Source organism: Primulina tabacum, chromosome 16 (assembly GCF_025594145.1).
Source record: "Primulina tabacum isolate GXHZ01 chromosome 16, ASM2559414v2, whole genome shotgun sequence".
Lineage (NCBI taxonomy): Eukaryota > Viridiplantae > Streptophyta > Magnoliopsida > Lamiales > Gesneriaceae > Primulina > Primulina tabacum.
The window spans coordinates 30418548-30443266 of NC_134565.1; the positions used below are offsets into that span (position 1 = coordinate 30418548).

The 24719-nt window shown below is 32.1% G+C and overlaps 1 protein-coding gene, 1 long non-coding RNA gene and 2 pseudogenes across 2 annotated transcripts; 2 read left to right on the forward strand and 2 right to left on the reverse strand.

The window, feature by feature from the left end:
• Nucleotides 1-243: 243 nt before the first annotated feature.
• On the reverse strand, nucleotides 244-1112 carry LOC142528486 (cytochrome P450 94A2-like; annotated as a pseudogene).
• A 1616-nt stretch (nucleotides 1113-2728) lies between these two features.
• LOC142528487 (senescence-specific cysteine protease SAG39-like) lies at nucleotides 2729-4529 on the forward strand (annotated as a pseudogene).
• On the reverse strand, nucleotides 4424-9195 carry LOC142529612 (putative galactinol--sucrose galactosyltransferase 2). Its single transcript, XM_075635188.1, has 13 exons — nucleotides 9005-9195; nucleotides 8301-8523; nucleotides 7756-8000; nucleotides 7357-7447; nucleotides 7196-7244; nucleotides 7004-7095; nucleotides 6801-6911; nucleotides 6507-6629; nucleotides 5740-6292; nucleotides 5566-5633; nucleotides 5347-5481; nucleotides 4945-5251; nucleotides 4424-4863 (listed from the first exon to the last, which is right to left on the reverse strand). Exons 2-13 carry the CDS (start codon nucleotides 8489-8491, stop codon nucleotides 4558-4560), a joined length of 2271 nt encoding a protein of 756 aa, XP_075491303.1. The 5' UTR covers nucleotides 8492-8523; nucleotides 9005-9195; the 3' UTR covers nucleotides 4424-4557.
• Nucleotides 7170-7681, forward strand: LOC142529613 (uncharacterized). Its single transcript, XR_012815930.1, has 2 exons — nucleotides 7170-7291; nucleotides 7323-7681. It is a non-coding gene; the product is annotated as an uncharacterized LOC142529613 (long non-coding RNA).
• Nucleotides 9196-24719: the final 15524 nt, after the last annotated feature.

Genomic DNA, 24719 nt, shown 5'->3' on the forward strand with positions numbered 1-24719 from the left:
AAATGTTTAATGTATAAGAGATGAGTAGGTCTCTTGTGAGACGGTCTCACGAATCTTTATCTGTGAGATGGGTCAATCATACCGATATTCACAATAAAAATAATACTCTTAGCATAAAAAATAATATTTTTTTATGGATGACCCAAATAAGAGATCTGTCTCACAAAATACGACATGTGAGACCGTCTCACGTAAGTTTTTGAAAGTCAACCCCGCCTGTTAAAAAAATATAAGGAATTGAAGTTAACTAAGGTATATGTTTGGGGTTTTGAAAAGAACTACATAACACACAAAAATTGTTAGTAACGAAACTCCGCCCTCCAGCCACCTCATAGGGCGAAACTCCGCCCAATCCGCACCCCACACCTTCTCGACCAGCCCCATTGCGTAGGGATGACAGACTACCCTCATCCCCTTCTCCAACACCGTCCCATCATTCAAAACATCATCACTCGCCGCTGACTTCGACTCAGTAGGAATCGGTGGATAAAGCCTCATGCTTTCACAGAGTGCTTACTGGGTATAGATCATGTCCATTGCTTCATCATAAGATGCTTCCTCTGCTTTTTCTTCAATCTCTTCCAATATCTGGTTTTCCACTTCTGGATGACTCGAAAGCAACCAGAAAAACCATGTCAATGCCGCAGAAGTTGAATCCCTCCCGGCCAGTGTGAAACTTATGACTATGTCTACGGCAACATCTTCATCGAGTTACCAGCTAGAGCTCAAGAAACTTTATCATAAAATATCGTGCGAATTTTCTGCATGCAGTTCTTGCTTCTTCCCTCTGTTTAATTCTTTCGCGAAGTCGCGAACCTTTTTGAATGCAATCTTGAGTTGATTTTCGGACCCTATATTAAGAGCCCTTTTCATTTTCCAGTAAAGGCCCACAAATGAATCGAACCTTTGTCTTGAGAGTCTGACAGTGTTCTCGAAATTGGACTTGAGAACGTGTTGGACTTTAGCGGCGTTGGCCGTGACAACTATCTTCCTGCGGACAGGAAGTTTAATCGTACACACAAGATATTAGGAGTGGGTAAGGTTAAATCTGCCGTCCATTGCACAAACCTTTCTTTTGTTTTCCGCGAATGTGAGAAAAATGAACCAAACATAGTGGATGATCCAAGAAGTTTGGTGGAAGTTGGCTGCAGGTTCTTGAACAAGCCAAATGCCAAGAGAATTTATTTAAGAATTATGATATGGATTCATCTTTAGTTTCTAAAACAACTACTTTGCAAAAAATTAAAGAAAATAAAGACATTTAAATAAAATTTGTTAACAATTAATGAAAGATTAAGCATGACAAATTTTATATGAAATCTTTATAGTTTATTAAACTCTTTTGGGGATTATATAATGACTTATTAAATTGCATAGAATTTGAAGTAAATCTTGCAGTCACGTTATAATATCAAATTACGTCTATAATTATTTGACAAAATATTTAACATTATAAAATATATATGATAAATAATAAAATTTAAACTAACATGTACAGAAACTTTAAAACTCAAACAAATTAATGGTAATAAAATTATTAGTGAAATTGATAATATGCAATTAATTATCACTATAACTTATAATTTAAGTCAAAGAAAAAGTGACTCCTAGCTACCTGTCCTTTAGGTTCTTTCCTTGATAATAGTTTTACAAAAACAAATGAATTATATAAAATAATTATAATATTGAATTTTTTATATTATTACACTTTTTGTATTTTAATGTCAAACGGATAATAGTATTAATTAATAATTCAAATTCCATTGAATTTTGATACATTCTGATAAGAGAATTAAAATTATAAATACGAATATTTATTTAAACTACACTTCCCCATAATTAATGCTGCTAAAGATGGATCGCTAGTTGCCACCAATATTTTTAGGTAAAAATTTGTGTGAGACGGTCTCACGGGTCGTATTTTGTTAGACGAATCTCTTATTTAGATCATCTATGAAAAATATTACTTTTTATGCTAAGAGTATTATTTTTTATTGTGAATATCGGTATGTCTGACCCGTCTCACAGATAAAGAATCGTGAGACCATCTCACAAGAGACATACTCATATTTTATATTATATATAATCAAATAATCAGTGGTTAATTTTTAAAAAATATCGATGATAAATTTAGTGAACTTCGAAGTTTTTTTATACCTTTTTAAAAAATAATTATACAAATAAATTTGAGATATTGTAATATTCTTGTATATATTTATATTAATTTAATTATTATCAAAATACACTTCAATATAAATATACTTTTTAAAAAACTTGCAATATAGAATGGTGTTTTTAGAATATTTAATTGGTATCCACGTGCATCGCGCATATTCATATTAGTTATTTTTAAACTTCAATCACAAAAACCATAAAATCCAGGACACCAGGGGATCACAAAAACATATTGTTCATTTGTACTGATCAACTATAGTTAAAAGTTGTCTACAAATTCGAATGCGATGGTTCTTGATATATGAGCCTCAACTATTTTCCTTGTCAAAAACTACAAAATAAGTTTTCAAAAATTTAAGTTCGTGCTTACTATAAATTTGAACGAGACGAATTGAAGTTTCAAATTAATTTATCTTTTTTTTTTACAATGAGATTTTTTTGGGTAAATTATATATATTACACTGTAAAATCTCGATATTACTAAAAACCTAACAAAATATATTAAATCTTCATGTTTTTTCCATGGTTCGCGTCGCACCGACGATTATTCAATATGGCCGCGTTTATAGAACCAAAGAAGAGAAGGCGTTGGGATTTAAGATTTTTAAAGAAAACGTCGAGGCATTTGCTGATCAAACAAACTAACGAGGAGTTCAAGGAAAATGGACTGAAGGTGCAACATTTGGCAAAGGGGGAATCGTACACTGAAACGACCTTAGATACGAAAATGTAAAGGGTTGTGCCACCTAGTATGGATTGGAGAAAGGGGCTGTCACACCAGTCAAGGATCAAGGCCAATGTGGTAGTCATTTTCAATCCTTCATTTGCTTTCCAAAACCCAAGTTTTATCCTTTCCAAAAAAAAAAATCCCAAGTTTTATTCTTTAAAATATTTGTAGGTTTATTGTTACATATCACTAAATATAAAATAATAATAATCGTTGGGTGCAGTAATTTTTCTACTGAGTAAAACAATCGAACTAACGCTTGAGTTGTTATATAGTCTAAAATGTTTGAGTTGTAATATGACCACCAACAATAATTTTTTGTAAAACGACAAAACGCTCGACCCTGCAATGATAATAATAACCACTAGAAATACAATGTTTATTGTGAGAATCATTGTAGTATAGCAAATTACATCGTGTTTTTTTTTTTTAATACAGTAGTTAAAAGTGCTTAATTTTTAAATATGATAGATATTGGCGTGATTGATAAGAAACATAAGCTATCTTGAAAGGTTTTCTCTAATACAAAGTGTAAATGTGATTGTAGGGTTCTATGAATGAGCTAAATATTGTTTCGTCGGGCCGACTTGTATGCACCCCGATTCAACACCATATACATGCATGTACAATTGTTTTGAAAGAAATATACATGTTAATGTTGATCACGAAGTGCAGGAAGTTGCTGGGCATTTTCGGCCATAGCAGACACAGAAGGCATCAACAAGATATCAACAAGCAAACTAATCTCCCTCTCCGAGAAAGAAAGAGCACTGCGACAAAACAAGCAGCGACCAAGGTTGCCAAGGTGGATACATGGAAGATGCCTTTGAATTCATTGTCCAGAACAAGGGCATTGCTTCCGAGTCCACGTACCCCAACTCAGCCGCAGATGAAGCCTGCAACAAGAAGAAAGAAGTCTCACACACAGCCAAGATTTCAGGGTATGAGAGTGCCAACAAACAGTGAAGCGGCACTTGTCAAGGCCGTGGCTAACCAACCCGTTTCTGTATCCATTGATGCTAGTGGGATGGATTTCCAGTTTTATTCGAGTGGGGTGTTCACAGGGGAATGCGGGACAGACTTAGATCATGGTGTGACAGCCGTTGGATATGGGAAGATGAGTGATGGAACTAAACATTGACTAGTTAAGAATTATCGGGGGACTAGTTGGGGTGTGGAAGAGTACATTATGATGGAGAAGGATATTAGGCTAAAGAAGGGATCTGTGGGATGGCTCTGGATTCCTCATATCCTATTGCTTGATAGTACGACGCCACGCCTCATCTCCACGAGTTCAACTTACACTAAGAAACTTGATTTGCATCAGTGGATTTGGATAATTTTCACTGAGCTGTACTTGTATCGATTCAATGTATACTTCTTCTCAGATGTGCGTATACATGCAAATGCGATTGTGGCGTATTTGTAGTTTCTTTTGTATGATCTGGTTTGAAGCTTTCAAGGTTATGTGCTCAATTTATGTTGCTCGAGTAATTTCTATCAATTTTCGGTAGAACACAGTAAATAGAACTAATTTTATTAGAGAACATGAAAACTCATACAAACTCCGATTATTTGTCCCACTGGGGTCTCCCCTAAGTCCCTAACCCCAAATTTCTTTCATTTCCGATTGAAAAAAAATATTACAAAACTACTTAGACTTGGACCTTAATAGTCCATCTATACATTTCCTCCTCCGGAACTGGTATGCTCAAAGTCACCAATCCTGTTTCAGCTTTGTAGCTAAACTCGGCATCCATGTCATCCATAATGCATTTCCGGGGCCGCTGAGAACAGTAGACTCCAAAGAGTCCACTTCCCCTGACTTTAAGTGTGACAGTTGCTGCTGCTGGTGAATCACATTCAGGTGCTTCCTGGAAATCAAACTGCTCCACAGCACCAGTAGAGTTGAACATATCCAGCAAGCCAATTGGTGCAAATGAAATGTCTGTTGCGATAGTCTGTGTCACGAAAAGAGCTAATTAGCAGTGAAGCATAGCTGATGATAAGGTTTTTTTAGTGTGTGCTAGAGCAGCTCTCACCTTTATGGGACAGAAGTGGAAGAGCTCATATTCAAGAACTTTGAGTGTCACTGGCAGAGATGCGCCTTTTGGCAAACGGATAATTTCTCCTGATTTATGGGCATAGACTATTGCATCTCCTTTCCAATCCGATCCAGCAATTTGAGATAGAGCATCGACATCAGTGGCTCGAACAGAGCTGGTCAGAGTTCCAGGGGAAGCATCATGAATGCGTGTCTTCTTTGCTGTCTTGCACCAGCCAGCACCTTGGCAGTTGAAGACTCCTACTAGTCCGGAACACTTGTTCACATTCCAGATTTTAAGTAAGCTGCACAATAAAAGGTGGGCAGAGGTAAAATTTTAGTTATGGTAGGATATTTAGGAGAGATTTCAGATATTTGGCTGGGAGGTGAAGTCACAAACCTTGTTCCATCTCTAGCTGGATCGACAAAGAGACAGTCCAATGTCGGTCGTCCAGGCAATTGAGCACGAAGAACGGACCCATCAGGGAGAACTAACTTTTTCAAAAGCTCAAAGTTGTGGTTACCAGGCTTGTCACTGATGGACAGAAAGCATTAGAAATTTAAGAATAAATTTCAAAAAAGATATTGAGAAGATAATCAGGTTAAAAATGAGATTTACCTAACATAAATTGCACATCCTCCAACTGCTCGAGCTGCGGCATGGTACTCCGCAGCTGGGTGCAGGCTCTATAACATAAGTGCACAAATAAATATTTCACACACTATACAAATTAAGATATAAAATACACTCGAATTCCTTTTAACAAGGTTAAAGAAATTCATTTAAACTCACGTGGAACATATCCCAATCCGGTTGCATAAATTCTCCCAAGAATATGGTATTGTAAGCTACGGAAGAAATATGGATGGTATGTGAAGCAGGATCACGAGGGTAGAAATCATCAGAAGCTCGAACAACTGCAGTCTGCTTGGCACTATAGATACCATCCGTATTATGACACATGCATGCGATGCATCCATTATCAGGAAAGTTCCGTGAGATGGAGGCTTCAAGGGCCTGGTGATAGCTACGAGTGAGAGACACTCTGCCACCATGACCAGCACCGAGAGTCTCGATGATGTTCTGTACGTCAACTTTGACTCCATCTACTCCACATGCCGCTAAATAGGCATGAAGCTCATTGTAAAAATTGAAGACCTTCTTAGGGTGAACCAACCCTAAGCCGTGAACGGCAAGACTATCCATAACCACATCTGGTTGGTTGCCTAGTACACCAGGAGACTGCACCGGATAGGCCAAAGCAGAGTCGTAGTGTTCCATACCAGGTCCTGCAGGCTGCACTCCGCCCCAGTAACCAGCTAGGGCATGCCATACATAAACATACCTGAAGATTTAAGTGACAACGTATAAGATTCAACACGACCTCCATTGTGTGACTATTTGTACATTAGGTAAATAACAATAGAAAATGGCAAGAAGATTATGTCCCCTAGAAATAAATACATTGTCGGGATTCAAAAACGTAAAAAATTTGCTTTGAATAACAACGTAAGCAAAATCACGCGCTGTGAGTAGGGAGACTAAGTTGGAGAACTTACTTAACATTGTGATGCTGCTTGGCATCTTTCACAACAAGCTTGAGACCTGGTTCTGTTTCTTTGTTTTGCCCGTTTTTCTGAAATTTTGTGTTCTCTTTAATTCCTGTAAGCCTGCTTGCAAACCTGCAAAATTAACATAAAGACATCGCCCCAGAAATGTTAAAGCGAGCAAATTCCATCTTCTCAAATCATAACATAACTTGCATAAGGAAAAATCATTCAGTTAATTGTAATAACTTATGAAAGTAAGCACAAATCTTCTTCACACGATTGATAATTTAAAAAATGTCTTACTGAGCTCCTTCTTGTACAACACAATTTGAGTCGTCCTTGACTTCACTTCCAATCTGTTGCCAGCCATCGTCTATGATCAAAAAACGAGGAGGAGTTCCTCCCTTGGACAAGCTGCGACAATAAACAAGAAAACAAATTTATTGTTTAGAAATAATCCATCAAAATATGCTGTACGAAGGACAGAGAAATATAACCAGATTGACCTGTTTAGTCCTTCTTCAACACCCTCTGCAGTGACATCGGTGTAAAAAGCATCCCATGTGCACCATCCTAGCCAGTCAAGGAAGGAGGGTAGCTACAAAAGGTTCAGATATGCAAGCATAAGTTGTACTGCTAGAATCTCGATCTCGATCCACAAAATAAGTTCTAAATAAAGCAGCATAGCATAATCTCACCTTCTTCTTTTCACGATGTTGAAAGGTTTGCAAGTATTTCTCCACAGCTCTGATTCACGTAAAATTTTGTTTTCCATCAGGTAATGAACAAAGGGTGCATAAATTTCATAACAAGCATTATTTGGAGGGGCTAATGGTCATACAAAGAGAAAATGACTTACTTCACAGCCTGGTTGATAACTTCAAAAGGATTTGTACCAGCATGCATGTAAACAAGGTGCAGTCCTTGGTTTGTTTCCACAGCATTATCACCTGCATCAAATGACACGACAAACAAAAGTTGTTTTGCTTCTTTCTACTTGTTTTTCTCTAGTTATCTCCCCCACAACCCCTATGAACTCCATTAAGACATGCATGTGATAACAGGGAGCGATTTCTCCATCTCAGTGGTGTTTGCCTTGTTGCCAACTCCACTACATATACAGCACCATTGATGAATGGATCTTAAGGCCTAATGTGAATTGGGAAAGCAGAAAGTATTTCTCCGCGGGATATGCACCAAGTTTCATGTATGCATATGCTGACACATCCAATGCTTTCTGGTTCCATGAACTACTCACCACTCTCAAGGCAGATCTCCAGCTCATTATTCTCATTTCCCTGAAGAACAGCACGAAATTGCCCTTCAAGGAGAGGAAGGAAAACAGTGTAAATAGTTGGAGCATCTTCACGCTCGCCTTCGCTCGCATCTTTGCTTTCAACCAGCATGAATTGAGTCTCCAGAGGAATGTCCTTCCCACAAGTACCCATTCTTTGAGTCATCCACCAGAGCTTGAAACGAAACAAGCACATAAAACGGACTCCCCTGTGACAGAAGAAGTCGAGAATTAATTTTGTTCGAACTCTTATATATATCACATGGAAGGAATAAAAACATATTCAAGTTTTTTCTTTAAAATCATCTGACAAGCCATTTTGTTTCCTTTATTTAAGGACATTTTTTTGTTTTTTGAAAAACTACTTAAAGCGCATGGTATGTCGTATAGGGCCAATTACAATTACAAATGGAAAAGCCAGTCTACCGATAGAACATCACCAAAAAGATACTATATAGTTTGCGGAACAAATATCAGAATAAATGATGATATTGGATAAATATGCTCACTCTAAGGCACCAACGGGGAAGACATGGAGGCTTTTGCTGTGCGAAGTCGTCGCACCAATGAACGCCCCTGCAACAAGTCCAACGCCTGTACCCGGGGTAAGCACGATATTGTCAGGCACTCCTGTGAGAACAGTTTTCCCATGAACCACAAGGTTCCCGTCGTTGACAGAGATCTTCGGTGTGACTGTCATCTTTGTACCTTCTAGGACTGCTTAAGATTATACTGCATAGCCAGAGAAATGATCACATAAATTATAATACAAACCATTGCCATCTTTGAGCAAACAACACTGAACACCTTCTGAAATTTGATAATCAAATAAAAAAACATAGAAAGCAGAGGTCGAATAATCAAAATGATTCTTCAATCGACTCAAAGGTACAACACAAGCTTGACGCACCACCACCACACTCCTCCCACAATGCATACGCGTTATCAGAGACCCGACAGCAGGCAAAGCAAAAGCTCGCCGTGCAATCATTCCGAAAGTTTTAATATTATATATAACAAACAAAAAGAACACCGAGATACACAAAAATCAAGTCTCCGGTAACAAAATCCTGAGAAGACGGCCTCAGATGAGAAAATCAACTACATCCCAGAGCAATATACTTCAAAAAACATCCACACTTCCACAAACTCCAAGTAAATTCTTCAATCCAAACGAAATTAAATTAAAATCCTGAAAAAACCAAAGTTTTACCTGTTAGTATCCTTTAACCTCCACAAGAAGCGGCTTCAAAAGCCTCAATTCTGTAAAACAAACAGCGAGAAAGTATGGAATCAAACGAGTTTCACAGAAAACTTCCCGAAAGATGAAAGGATAGCGAGCGAAAGGATCGTTCAACAGTTGGTGCGAGTTTGAAGTCGATGAAAAACCGAGGTTTATATAGCCAGTTCGGTGGTTAAACATCGAACCATTTCCCTACCCCGACAAGTAGTTTTACGACACGTGGAATCGATCTGCCCAACACTTAATTAGGTTTAAAAAATGTCCTAATTTGTCAAATGATAAAATCGTGAAATTATAATTTTCCAGACATTTATGATCTCGATCTCGATTTATTTGCACATTCTATCCAATTATTTCATTAATTGTGAATAATTTATCCTTACTTAATCTTGAAACACATCCCTACTTTTCAAAATCATCTCTTTTTAACTTGTATAAATTGAAGCTTTGTTTTTCCACATAAATAATTAGAGAATATTGAGTTTATCTCTATTCAAATAAAAGTAGGTTTGTTACGTGACCATCTCATGAATCTATTATCAATGAGACCGGTCGATCCTACTTATATCTATCGTGAAAAATAATATTTTTGACATAAAAAGTAATATAATTATATGAGTTGGGTCGTACTAGATATCTACCTAATAAAATTGATTTCTGAGACGATGTCACAAGAGTTTTTTCGTTCAAAAATTATATTTTTACAATGCTTTAAATAGATTAGAAGAAACAAAACCTCTAATTTTTTATAAGATAAACATGGATATTTGAATCATAAAAAATGAATAAAAACTTAAGAGGAGTAGGAAGGCAATCACTAAAATTGCGATGGCACCTTATCACTTAGACAAATAGATATATAAATATAAAAAAAAAAAAAAAAGAAAACCTTCAAGTCGGGAAAAAAAAGTTAACAATATCTTATATCATATATTATCAAAATCGTTTGAAAATATATATGATCAAAATTATAATTTTTCCAATATTCAAATCCAACGAACTAGCAAAAATTGTGCACCACTCAACTTGTATGACATGTGGTGCCTTAGACAACTCGATCACATTTCGATATACTTCATGTTATGCCAATAATTTTTAAGGACGCCCAAAGGCCAACTGTGTTTGCGGCAATCTGTGTCGGGTGAAACTATTTGTTACGTTCCCAACAAAAGCTTTTTATATCGTGGGTCTATGTTCACAGTGATAAGCAATATTTTTAGCATAAAATTATGGGTCAGATCGAATATTCGTGTCACAAAATAAGTAGATCACACACATGGTCTTATGGATCTTTATTCAGGTCAATCATGTTCATATTTACAATAATAAGTAATATTTTTGACATAAAAATAAATTTTTTCATGAATGATCTAAATATGATATATGTCTCGTCAAGTTAACTTGCAAATCGTCCTTGTTTATTTTGAATTAGTGGCTCATTCAAAGGCTAAGTTGTAGCTTCGTTTTTTTATTTCATATGTGTCTCTATGTCGCGTGCAATTAACGTACGACTTAAAAAAAAAAGTCGATAGCTTGTGTGTGTTAGTTCAATGAAATGTGATTTTTAAAATGAAACTATTTTCCAACCTGCAAAAATTATATCATTAATATGATTGATTATATTTTGTGCACTCTCATTTAATGTCAAATCAATTTTATTTTTATTACAAATATAAAAATATATACATATAAATGCTATGGTTCTTGGAACCACATATTATTTATTTATATATATATATATATTCCAAGCTGCAAAAATTATATCATTAATATGATTGATTATATTTTGTGCACTCTCATTTAATGTCAAATCAATTTTATTTTTATTACAAATATTAAAATATATACATATAAATGCCATGGTTCTTGGAACCACATATTATTTATAATCTTTATATATATATATATAATTTCTCGAATCACAAATAATTTAAAGAGATAAATAAAAATGGCAAAAACTTGTGTGAGACGGTCTCACGGGCCGTATTTTGTGATACATATCTCTTATTTGGGTTATCAATGGAAAAATATTACTTTTTATGCTGAGAGTACTACTTTTAATTGTGAATATCGATAGGGTTAACCCGTCTCACAAATAAAGATTCATGAGACCGTCTCACACGAGACATACTCAATAAAAATTGTGAAAATATACTGACCAAAGAGACCAATCACACAGCACCAAAAAAAAAAATTATTAAATGTATTTTTTATTTATTCATCAACATTTACCATCATCTGGTACGTTTTTTTTTAAAAAAAACAACTTAATGACAATTTTTTTCTCAATTTAACTGTTACATTACGCTAAACTCTAATACTTGGATTTATGTAATAATTGCGTAAAAAAATAAACTAAGTGACAGTTTTTTCTCTATTTAACTGTTACCTATGCTAAACTCTAATATTTGGATTCATGTGAATAATTCGGTACACTTGCTCCGAGTGGCGACACTTTGCTATCTCGATGTATTTTCGATCATATTATATGAAGAAAAACACTCCAAAAATATATCATATAATTACGTGAACTTTAAATAATGAATTTCACGTTATATTTTAATCTCCTGTTTTATTAAAATTAAAATTCGTGGAAATATATAGTGAGAGAGAGGCACTTGCTCTCAGCGGAGAATCATTTGACAGGTGTTATTGATTAATCACTTTGCAAATGGTCCCTCTATTATACTTATAAATTATAATTAACGAGGTCCATCTGTATTGCCACTTACCAAAGATTCCCATTTATATACATGTTTTTTTTTATTCCAATCATAGTGTGATTCTGAGTTATAAAATAAAAATAAAAAGGAAATTCGTCGACGTTTAACTTTTTAACCAAAGTTATAGTTGATGGTGACGATACAAATTAAATATTTTAAATAGTACATTAGTTAAAGTATCACGTTTTGATTGCTCTGACCAGCATGAACAATTATTGAACTCATCTTCATTACAATAGTTGCATTTCTTGCGATTAATACACTCGAACATGTGATATTGACAATAATATCAATTTTAAGATTGAGTATTTGAGGCTTTATCAAAAGTTATAATTGATAGTAATCAGTGGCGGAGCCACGGGCTTATATACCCAGGTTTTAGCCGGGGTGGTCCAATTTTTTTTAAAAAAAATTATATGTAAATTTTGTATAATTTTGGAATAATATGATATTAGTCCGGGTATTAATTTAAAATATTAAAAGATTCTAGAGTTTAAAATTATAGCCTGGACAGAGCCATATTTCTGACTCCGTCACTGATAATAACGATACAACATAAATATTTGAAATTATATAATAGCTCACCCGATTAACTTAATCAACAAGAATAATTATTGTAATCCAAGAGAACTCGTGTCCAACTTAAACAAAGCAATCAAGTTAATTTTATGCTTCAAAGTATCAAATAATGTGTTTGGATTTAACATATAAAAAAATTTAAGTGTACAATAAATAAAGATTTTTTTGGAAGGCAGCAGCTGGGATGAAGTTATATTAAAATATTATTAATGATTATTCTGTGCAATAATTAAACAGTAGCTTTCAATTTTTATTATTTGTTGTTAAAAGGAGTGGTGGATGAGCTACTCAATTCCTTCGTCAGACATTTGTCGTTTTTTGTCTTAGAAATTTCGACTTCTCCTCTTCTATGTCGGTACCACAGGTGGGCAGATTCATTATTATTATTATTAAGTAATGTATATGTGTACAATTTTTTTTATCCAAAAATTAATGTAAAATTTGACAAATTATCAAGAAAATAAGTGTTATTTTGAATTGTTGTAATTAAAAAAAATAAAAACAAAAGTGCTAGTTGAAATTAAAAATAAACATAAAAACAAAAATATAATATTAATATAACATAAGGCAAAATTGGAAGAGCAAAAAACAGATCAAGACATCATTTTTGTCTCAATTATAGAGATTCTTAATAATAGTTTATTACATTGTATATATTTATGTGATATCGATGTAATGTTATTCATATGCGATAAAATATAAAAAAATTATGTATCTAATATGTGAGTGTCACTTCATCGGTGTTCATATAAATATGCACGATTGGTGTACAATATATCAAAACTATTATTATTAATATAGTACGTATTTGCATATTATATAATTATTTTTGTTATTAATTTTATTTATATTAAAATATGATTCATATTATAATTGTAAAATTGATGAAGATTATATTGCAATAGAGGAGAAGTAATATCATCCTACCGTTTTGGGTGGTCTAAGCCTCTAAGGCATTGAGCTATATAGATATAGATAAAGTTTAGGGGTTTGAATAAATAAAACATCCTATAAAATGAAGAGTCGAGAAAAAAAGAGTTAAATTATATCTTCCGAGCTCATTTTCTCAAAATCAATCAAACCAATATGTCATTTGCTCATATTGATGGATTTCATTTTGTTTTTATTTGAAATCCACGTTTTAAATTATTTAACGTGATATCGAGTCAGTTTGAAAGTTACGTCTTGTTTGGATTGTTGTATTTAATTTCACGGCAGAGGTTTGATTACGAGAATGATTTGATCGATGAATTTCAAATATCATTCATCTCGTGTGTGTGTCTGGAATTCTTTGAGAGATCATTTGAATGAATAATTTGAAAATATTCCAAACGAACACAAATTAATAATAAAACTTGAATTTTGTTCATGTAGAGAAATCAATAAATTTGAAATCTATTATCTTAGGTTTATCTCCAAATTTAACGTTCCAAACTTCAGTCCAATCAAATGGTCCAGTAGGCCTGCGTAAGAGACCTTTAAGGTTTAAATTATTTGAATTTAGATATCACTTGACATTATCCGATATAAAAATAAATAAAAAATATCATAGATAAATTGTATATTTTAGGCCCGATTGATATCTGAGTCGGCAATCAATCGAAAAATATGTAGTGAGTAACAAAGTTCAATGACAAAGCATTTGATAAAAAGTAGATCTCTTGTGAGACGGTATCGCGAAGCTTTATCTGTGAGACGGGTCAACCCTACCGATATTCACAATAAAAAATAGGCAAAAACTTGTGTGAGACGGTCTCACGGGTCGTATTTTGTGAGACGGATCTCTTATTTAGGTCATCCATGAAAAAGTATCACTTTTTATGCTAAGAGTATTACTTTTATTGTGAATATCGGTAAAGTTGACCCGTCTCACATATAAAGATTCGTGAGACCGTCTCACAAGAGACCTACTCAAAAAAGCAATACTCTTAGCATAAAAAAGTAATATTTTTTCATGGATGACCCAAATAAGAGATCTGTATCACAAGATACGACTCGTGAGACCGTCTTACACAAGTTTTTGCAGTTTGGTAAAATGTGCGCAGGAAATTTGTCCACGTCATCCTATTTATAATTGAAACATGTAACGTGTTATTTCGTATATATCACTTCAATAATAGATACCGAAAGTCCAAAACAATGTTCAACGTTTCCTTGTCACGATTGATTTGAGATTGAAGAATTCTACATTTTTTTATTCTTTGATTTGTTTGAATGTAATATAATTCATTGTGATAAATGAATTACGTTTATTTGTTTCTGTCCGTAGGTTTTTTTTAATTTAATCCTGAGTTGATTTCATATAATAATTATAATAAAATAGAGCTGAACTTGAAATATTGTTTCTTAAATCAAACATGTTGATTTAAGAAAATAGCTGAGAAAACAAATTTACACACAATCTTTCTATTTTATCTCTATTTAATAGTTTTTTTTAAAAATTGCACGTTTTACAAGATTTAGTTAACACGAGTATAATAGTAAAATAAGAAACAATACAATTAAATGTAGAAAGTAGATTATATATTTGAGATAGGGATGTAATCGAGTCGAGCCGAGCTGAACTCTTAAATGTTTGAGCTTAGGTTCGTTTATAATCGAGCCGAGCTCGAGCTTTATTTAACGAATATATGCATGGCTCGCGAGCTTATTCAAACATTTATCGAGCCTAAACAAGCTTAATAAATATGAATTATACATTGAATTTTCATTAAATTAATTAAAAAGTAAATTATATATTTAAAGAAAAATATATTATTCTTATTAAAATTTGTAAATTTACTATAATAAATAAATTAATAGATTTTTCTATATATTTCATAAATAATATGCAAAATCAATAAATCAAATATCAAAACTATTATTTTTTCATCTAAAAGATTACTCATGAACTTACCAACGAACATGTTCACGAGCTAATGAGTCGAATACTGTAAAGCTTGAGTTTGGTTTGTTTATCTTAACGAGCCTCATTAAACGAGCTCAAACGAGCTTTTATCGAATCGAGCGTCGAATAGCTCACAAACGGATTGGTTCGTTTACATCCCTAATCTGAGACAAACGAAAAAAGAAACATGTATAATTGAGACCGAGGTTGTATAAAAGTTATAATATTATTTTATATCCTCGCGGTCTTAATTCTTAAGTATGTTGACTTGTTAGGTTCTCATATAAATTAATAAAAGACAAAAACTTATGTGAGACAGTTTCACGGGTCGTATTTTGTGAGACAAATCTCTTGTTTGAGTCATCCATGAAAAAATATTATTTTTTATGCTAAGAGTATTACTTTTTATTGTGAATATCAGTAGGTTGACTCGTCTCACAGATAAAGATTCGTGATATCGTCTCACAAGAGACCTACTATTAAGAAAATTATTGGAAAACAAACTTTACAAATTAACTTCGTATTTTACAATTATTTAACTTAGTAAAAAAAATTGTTGCACGTTTTTTGATATTTAGTTAGTAAGAGTACATTAGTAACAAAAAATTAAGGAAAATTGATATAAAATATAGAAATTGAATTCTATATTTGAGACAATAAAAAAATAAAAAGAAACATATTTGGTGTCACTTATTGACATCGCTCAAGTTCGAGTCTAACATCCTCTTCCCCACTCTAAAGTAAGGTCGTATTTGAATTTTTATCTTCTAGGTTTTAAGGTAAGAGTAGGTCTATTGTGAAACGATCTCACGAATCTTTATGTGTAAGATGGGTCAACCCTAACGATGTTCACAATAAAAAGTGCATTTTTTCATGGATGAACCAAATAAGAGATATGTCTAACAAAATATGATCCGTGAGATCGTCTCGTACATGTTTTTGCTTTAAGGTAATTATGTTTAAAATTTTTGTTATAGTAAATTAAGATTGTCTTTTAAAATCACCTTTTTAATTATTTTTTTTCAAAATTATAGTAATTAGTATTATTTTGCTCTTATATACCAATTAACATATTTTTATTTTGGATTTCTTCCGAGTCATTGTCACAAGCAACTCACACTCACGTGCGTGATAATTCGCGTTCACAATTTTTTTAACGTATTTAATTGTTTTAAAAAAATTATATTTAAATTATTGATTTATGATTAACAAATCATTTGTTTATTTTTAAACTATACTAAAAATTTGTTTGTTATAATAAATTTTATTGGATGAATGAAAATATATTTTTGTCCATCTATTAAAATGACGAGTATAATTATTCTAAAATATCCATTCACCATATATTATAAAATTTTATGACACTAAAAATCATAAATTTTCAACTCAGAAAATTTTATCTACTTTAATTAAAGGCAAAAACTTATGCGAGACAATCTCACGAGTCGTATTTTGTGAGATAGATCTTTTATTTGGGTCATTCATGAAAAAGTATTACTTTTTATGCTACAAATATTATTTTTGATTGTGAATATCGGTAGGGTTGATCCGTATCACAAATAAAGATTTGTAAAACTTTGTCACAAAATATCTACTCTCGATTAAAATCGCAATCGACAAATTATTATTTTTCTCAGGAAAAAAAATAACCATTAAATTTTTTTTTTATGTGGTGGGGTGAACAAGGTACTATTACTTAATGCAGTTGTTTGTTGAGTCACGCGTGACCAAAAGGTACTCCCCGTGATTGCATGACAGTTGTTTTCTCACGTTCTGTCCTCCCTCAAACTGGTGCGTACGTACATGCCACCTCGTTCTGTCGTCGACCAATTGAATCACATCATTCTTCTCTCTTAAATTGGGTTTTTCTTTTTAAATAAATTTTTTTGTAATTCAATCTCACGAGTCAATTTTATAATATATATCTCATATTTGTGTCGTTTATAAAAAAAATTATTATTTTTTATATCAAATATATTACTTATTATTGTAAATATCGACAAAATAAACTCGTCTCATGGATAAAAATCTACGAGATCGTACTATAAAAAACATTTAAAAAAATTTGCATGCCTTTATTGATAAAATGAATCGATTCATTGAATGTGATGTAATACAACAAATCACAATTTTTAAAGATCACGTGTCCTGCCATAATTTATCAGATTTAAAAGCACTTTACACCTACGTTTTACGCAGATCGAAAATCATTTCTCAACTCCTTGGAAAAAAAAATTAGGTCGATATGTTTAGGACTGCAGATTCCTTAATATTAGGAAGTTGTTGTAACACATAAAATTAGGTCGATATGTTTGGGATGTGTTTTAATCATAGACTTTATTTTGTATGATTGTTATAGTAAAGTGGTGTGGTCCCGTGGACCAAAATGTTGGGTGATTTTGGTTTACATCGTTTTCAATTGACAGAGTTTTATCGATCTCTGATTGACATATGCAAACTAATTTCTAGATTTGATCAGGGTCAGTGCGGACACAGAAATATGGTTCTGTCCGAGCTGGAATTTTGAACTGTAGAATCTTTTAATATTTTAAATTGATCTATCCGGGCTAATATAAAAAAATATCATATTTTAAATTTTAAACTCTAGAAATTTTGTGTTCTCTTTTGGTAAGATTTGAGATTCAAATCTTATAGTTCCAAAGTATTGAAGAGTGATATCAAATTTGAAATTAAATACAATTTATATTCGGCTCGTTGACTTAAGTAGGATTAATTATTAAGTTTGTGATGAGATTTGCCTATGCTATTAGATATTTATTTATTTAAAAAAAACATATAATAATTAAATTCTTAAGTTTATTTTGTTCCTTTGCTTGATTTGATAGAGATGTCCAAAATATTAAATAGTTCCTCACATAACTAGATTTCCGGGACGTAATGTACTAAATATCTTAATTCCTTAAATTTTATAAATATATAAAAACATTTTTTTATTGCTAATATAGTAACACGTCATCTTAATTGGCCTGATAAAAAGTTAATGTCACGTCTTATTTTTATTTTTTATTTTTTAAAAAAAGACACGTCACACATTTTTAGAAGACGTGACTAACTTAATTTTTTATTTTTTTTTAAAAAAATAAAGCCATCCGTCTTGGTCATTTTGATCGAGGCATTGCAGCATGGCCAATGGGCAATGACTGTCAAAGATGACCGACAACCTTAATTAATCGTGTCCTTTTCCCCTCTATAAGTTCACCCTTTCACGTAAATTTATGAAATAATTTTGAAGTTTGGTAAAAAATTCTGTGAGACGATCTCACAAGTCGTATTTTGTGAGACAAATATCTTATTTGGGTCATTCATGAAAAAGTAATACTCTAAAATATTACTTTTTATGCTAAGAGTATTACTTTTTACGGTGAATATCGGTAGGATTGACCCGTCTCACACATAAAGATTCGTGCGACCATCTCACAAGAGACCTAATCTTAAAGTTTTATGTGTTTTTGTAATTGACATTTTGATTCCAACTTTAATCTAAGGTATAATAATATAAATTATTTATGATAAAAATTAAATTTATAAATGAAATTATTATATATATTAATATATTTTTATATGCGTTATGCATGTTGATTTTGTAGTATTTTTATTTTTTGTAAAAATATTGTAAAATTATTTATTATAATGAAATTATAATTATCATTATTTTTTTTATGAAAAATGATAAGAAAATTAATTTTATATTTTGATTTTGTTATTACTATTACTATTACTATTTTTATATTTTTTATAATTATATGTTACGATAGTAATAATTTAAATTTAACCCTGTCCAAATACATCTTGTATTGGAAATTAGATTTTTTTAGAAAAATGAAATTTCTTAATCAAACGTGATTATTATTTTCTTCATTATTAATAAAAAATTTAATAAAAAGTTATGATTAATTAGGCTATATTATTATTATTATTATGAAACATTAATATAATTAATGTAGTTATTAGTAACAAATTATACGAATATTATTATCATTATTATGATTTTTTTTTGTACGACACTTACTTATAAAATATTTTTATTATTGCTATGGACCATTAATATACTGAATGATTATAATATTTTTATTATTGCTATGGACCATTAATATACTGAATGAAATTAGAAAAATATATAGTATTATTATTTTATGAATTAATATAAATAGAATAAATAATTAAATTAATTAGGTGAGTAATATATATATATATATATATATATATATTTGTATTCTTATTGTTGTTATCATTTCTTGATCGTGGGAAAATTTCACTTATTATTGTATTTGTTCATTATTGTTTGAAAACAAATAAAATTAATTAAAATTTAACATTGAGGTACAATAAATTTTTATGATTGTAAATGAAATTAAATTATCGATACTCGTGTTTTGTAAATTGTTAAATTATCAATAAATATATAATAAATCAATTATTGCATTAATAATAAGATTGTTGAAAAATATATTTAAAATGTGAGTATTGAATATTTGAATGTTGAATATTTGAATGTTGAAAATAAGAGTTGTAAATATTGAAAATTAGTGTGTGATGATGTAGGTAATGATGTATTTTATTTTTGGATTATTTGTAAAGATTTCCTATAAATAGATCTCTCATTTGTGAAGAAAATCACAATTGAGTAGAGAGAAAAATATTATAAAGTGTGTAGTTTGGTAAATTTTGAGAGTTTGAGATTTTTACTTTTTACCATAAATTTTTACTTTTTCACAACACGTTATCAGCACGAAGCTCTAAAAGTCCTACATACTTTTCCAAGCTCCAAACAGATGAAAAAGGTAACAAAAATAATTATATTTATTTTACTGTTATTTATTTATTGTGTATTTATTTAATATACAATATAATGTTATTATTAGAAATAATAAAAATAAATTTTTCATAAACTTGTTATAAATCCTGGGAGGATGTTAAGACGACATCCCACACTCCCGGTAAGGGATACGACAAGTATAAAAGCCTATAAGGTTTTTAAACAAAATAAATTATGACACTCATTATAATATTATGATATGATATACATAATTATTTAAACATGTCTAATATTATATATATCATATTATTATCATAAAATTATACAAATACATACCTTTATTTTTTTTGTACCCCAACGGTCATAAATGGTAAACAACGGCTATTTTTTGCCCTATAAATATGATCTCACAAACACATTCCATCACTCCAACTTTCTCTTCTTCTCTAAAAATTATTCATCATCAAATTTTTCGAAGAAAAAAGAAGATGGCTTTCTCAAGGTTATTTTTAATTATTTTGGTTATCATACTCACGAGTCTTTTATTTATCGGAGAATATCCTCCTCGTGTGTTTTCTTTATTTTTACAAATACTTGTACTTGTTGTTTATCCGTTACTTTGTATTGCAATAATTATTAACTAATAAAATGCATCGTAATTTTTTAGTACCACCATGTCAAATTTAACAAAGCTCGAATTTGTTGCGCTCGACATCACGGGAAAGAATTATATGCCATGGACTCTAGATGTAGAAATGCATCTTGAGTCATTGGGTCTAAGCGAGACCATTAAAGAAAATGGCATATGCACGTCACAAGAAAAGGCAAGAGCCATGATATTTTTGCGTCGACATCTCGACGATGGATTGAAATGTGAATATCTGACTGAAAAAAATCCCATGGCTTTGTGGAAGGGATTAAAAGAAAGATTCGAACATATAAGAGAAGTTATACTTCCGACCGCCCGGGATGAATGGAATACATTGAGATTCCAAGACTTTAAAAAAGTCAGTGATTACAATTCGGCGATGTATAGAATAATCTCGCAATTAAAATTTTGTGGACATGAGGTCACAGAATCTGAGATGCTTGAAAAAACATTTTCCACGTTTCATGCATCAAATATTACTCTACAGCAACAATATAGAGTACGTGGATTCGCGAGATATTCTGAACTCATCGCCTGTCTTCTTGTGGCGGAAAAAAACAACGAGCTATTAATGAGAAATCATCAGTCCCGACCCACTGGATCAACAGCATTTCCAGAAGTAAATGCTGTAAGTAAAAATGAATTTAAACCTGGAAACCAAAATCAAATTCAAAGACAAGGTTTTGGTCGAGGTCGAGGTCGAGGTCGTGGACGTGGACGTGGACTTGGAATTGTCCGTGGTCGTGGTCAAGGCCGTGGTTTTGAAAATAATCGAGATAGTTATTTTTATAACTCATCTCAAAAGAACGTCCCAAACCATCCACAGAAAAGGCATCATGAGAATGCAAGTGTTAATGAGAAGCACTCAAAAAGATATGAAAGTTCTTGTTACAGATGTGGTACTCCAGGACATTGGTCCAAAGTTTGTCGAGCCCCTGAGCACCTTTGTAAACTTTATAAAGAATCATTAAAGGGGAAAGAAAAGGAGACCAACTTCACTGAACGCAGTGATCGTTTGAGTGATTCAACTCATTTTGATGCTGGTGATTTTATGAATGATTTCTCTGGAAATGATCAATATGTTGGTGGGATAGAAATGAACAATATTGATGCTGCAGATTTTCTCAACGATTTCTCTGAAAATGAACAATATAATGGTAGAATATAAATGTACAATAATCTATTTTTCATGTATTCATAGAATAATATTTTATTGTATAATTATGATTTGTGTTATATTTAAATATATATTGCAAGTAATTTATTTCATTGCATATTTTTTTGAAGTTCAAATATGGAAAATGCTATGAGCAAAGCTGAAGTTTGCATACCCGATAGTGGTACAACGCACACTATCCTCCGAGATAAAAGATATTTCTTGGAACTAAAACCAACAAAAACAACGGTGAATACAATATCAGGTCCTGTAGACTTGATTAAAGGATGTGCTAAAGCACAATTTTTGTTACCTAATGGTACAAAATTTTTGATCAATGATGCTTTATATTCACCACAATCGAAAAGAAATTTGTTGAGTTTTAATGATATATATTCCCATGGGTATGATACTCAAACAATGAATGAAGGGAATGAGAAATATATGTGTCTTATCACATATAAATCAGGAAAGAAATATGTGATTGAAAAACTACCAATGCTCCCTACTGGATTGCATTATACACATATAAGTCCCATTGAATCAAACATGGTAGTTGATAATTCTTCGATATTAACCAATTGGCATGATCGATTGGGACATCCTGGTTCAACAATGATGCGAAGAATTATAGAAAATACACATGGTCATCCACTGAAAGACCAGAAGATCTTTCAGAATAATAAGTTTCAATGTAAAGCATGTTCTCTTGGAAAACTTATTATAAGACCATCACCAGTCAAAATCCAAACTGAATCACCAATGTTTCTTGAACGTATTCAGGGTGATATTTGTGGACCAATCCATCCACCATGTGGACCATTCAGATACTTTATGGTATTGATTGATGCCTCCAGCAGATGGTCACATGTATGTTTATTATCAACTCGAAATGTTGCATTTGCAAGATTACTTGCTCAAATAATAAAATTGAGGAATCAATTTCCCGATTATACAATCAAGAAAATTAGACTTGATAATGCTGGTGAATTTACTTCCCAAACTTTCAATGATTATTGTATGTCTATGGGAATCATTGTTGAGCATCCTGTTGCTCATGTACATACACAGAATGGATTGGCTGAATCATTGATTAAACGTCTGCAAATGATTGCTAGACCAATGATAATGAAAACAAAGCTCCCTATTTCTATATGGGGACATGCAATTTTACACGCTGCTTCATTAATTCGCATCAGACCAAGTGCATATCATAAATACTCCCCATTGCAGCTTGCATTTGGTAAAGAACCAGACATTTCTCATCTGAGAATTTTTGGATGTATGGTGTATATGCCTATTGCACCACCGCAACGAAAGAAAATGGGACCTCAAAGAAAGGTTGGAATTTATATCGGTTATGATAGTCCATCAATCATTCGATATATTGAACCTCAGACAGGCGACGTGTTCACAGCACGTTTTGCTGATTGTCATTTTAATGAGGAAATCTTCCCAATGTTAGGGGGAGAACAGAAACATACCGAAAAAGAAATTACATGGTATGTATCATCATTGTTACATCTGGATCCAAGAACAAAACAATGTGAAAAAGATGTACAACAAATTGTACACTTGCAAAGAATAGCAAATCAAATACCAGATGCATTTGCAGACACAAAAGGGGTAACTAAATCATATATACATGCTGCAAATGCCCCTGCTCGAATTGAAATTCCAAAGAAACAAATGGAAGATACTCATGATGTCATTAAACGCCTGAAGCGTGGAAGCCCAGTCGGTTCAAAGGATAAAAATCCTCGAAAAAGAAAATTCATAGAGAAACACGATGATCACAAAATAAAGAATGTCGTTTCTGAAGAAACACATGATGATCACAAAATAGAGAATGGTGTTCCTGAAGAAACACATGATGATGAAAATGTTCTGTCAGAACCACAAACTGACGAGAATCATGAAATCTCTATCAATTATATTAATACTGGAAAAATATGGAACCGAAAAGATATAGATGAAATTGATGATATATTTTCTTATAATGTGGCAATCGACATCATAAATGATAACGAAGATCATGAACCAAAATCTTTTGGTGAATGTAAAAATCGGCAGGATTGGATAAAATGGAAAGATGCCATCCAGGTTGAATTAAATTCGCTAAATAAACGTAATGTTTTTGGACCTATAGTCCTTACACCTGAAGGTGTAAAACCTGTTGGATACAAATGGGTTTTTATTCGAAAGCGAAATGAGAAAAATGAAATAGTAAGATATAAAGCTCGACTTGTTGCACAAGGTTTTTCTCAAAGGCCTGGAATTGATTATGAAGAAACGTATTCTCCTGTGATGGATGCAATTACGTTTCGGTATTTGATTAGCTTGGCGGTATCTGAAAATTTAGAAATGCGTCTTATGGATGTTGTTACAGCTTACTTATATGGATCACTTGATAGTAATATATATATGAAAATCCCTGAAGGATTTAAGATGCCTGAAGCACAAAGTTCAAAACCCAGGGAATGTTATTCTGTGAAATTACAAAGATCATTATATGGGTTAAAGCAATCAGGTCGAATGTGGTATAATCGACTAAGTGATCACTTGATGAAAAAGGGATATGTAAATAATTCAATATGCCCTTGTGTTTTCATTAAGAAAACAACATCCGGATGCGTAATTATTGCTGTATATGTTGATGATTTAAACATCATTGGAACGAATAAAGAAATTCAAGAAGTTGTGTCATACTTGAAGGAAGAATTTGAAATGAAGGATCTTGGAAAAACCAAGTATTGTCTGGGTTTACAAATTGAACAAAAAGAATGTGGAATGTTTGTTCACCAGACAAATTATACAGAAAAGATCCTTAAACGTTTTAATATGGATAAAGCAAATCCTTTAAGTACTCCAATGGTTGTTAGATCATTAAACATAGAAAAGGATCCATTCCGTC

Coding starts and splice junctions, on each gene's coding strand:
- LOC142529612 (XM_075635188.1), bottom strand. CDS start 8,491: ATGACAGTCACACCGAAGATCTCTGTCAACGACGGGAACCTTGTGGTT. Junction 7,245..7,356: donor GTTATCAACCAGGCTGTGAA/GTAAGTCATTTT, acceptor TACGTGAATCAG/AGCTGTGGAGAAATACTTGC. Junction 6,293..6,506: donor AAGCAGCATCACAATGTTAA/GTAAGTTCTCCA, acceptor TTAAATCTTCAG/GTATGTTTATGTATGGCATG.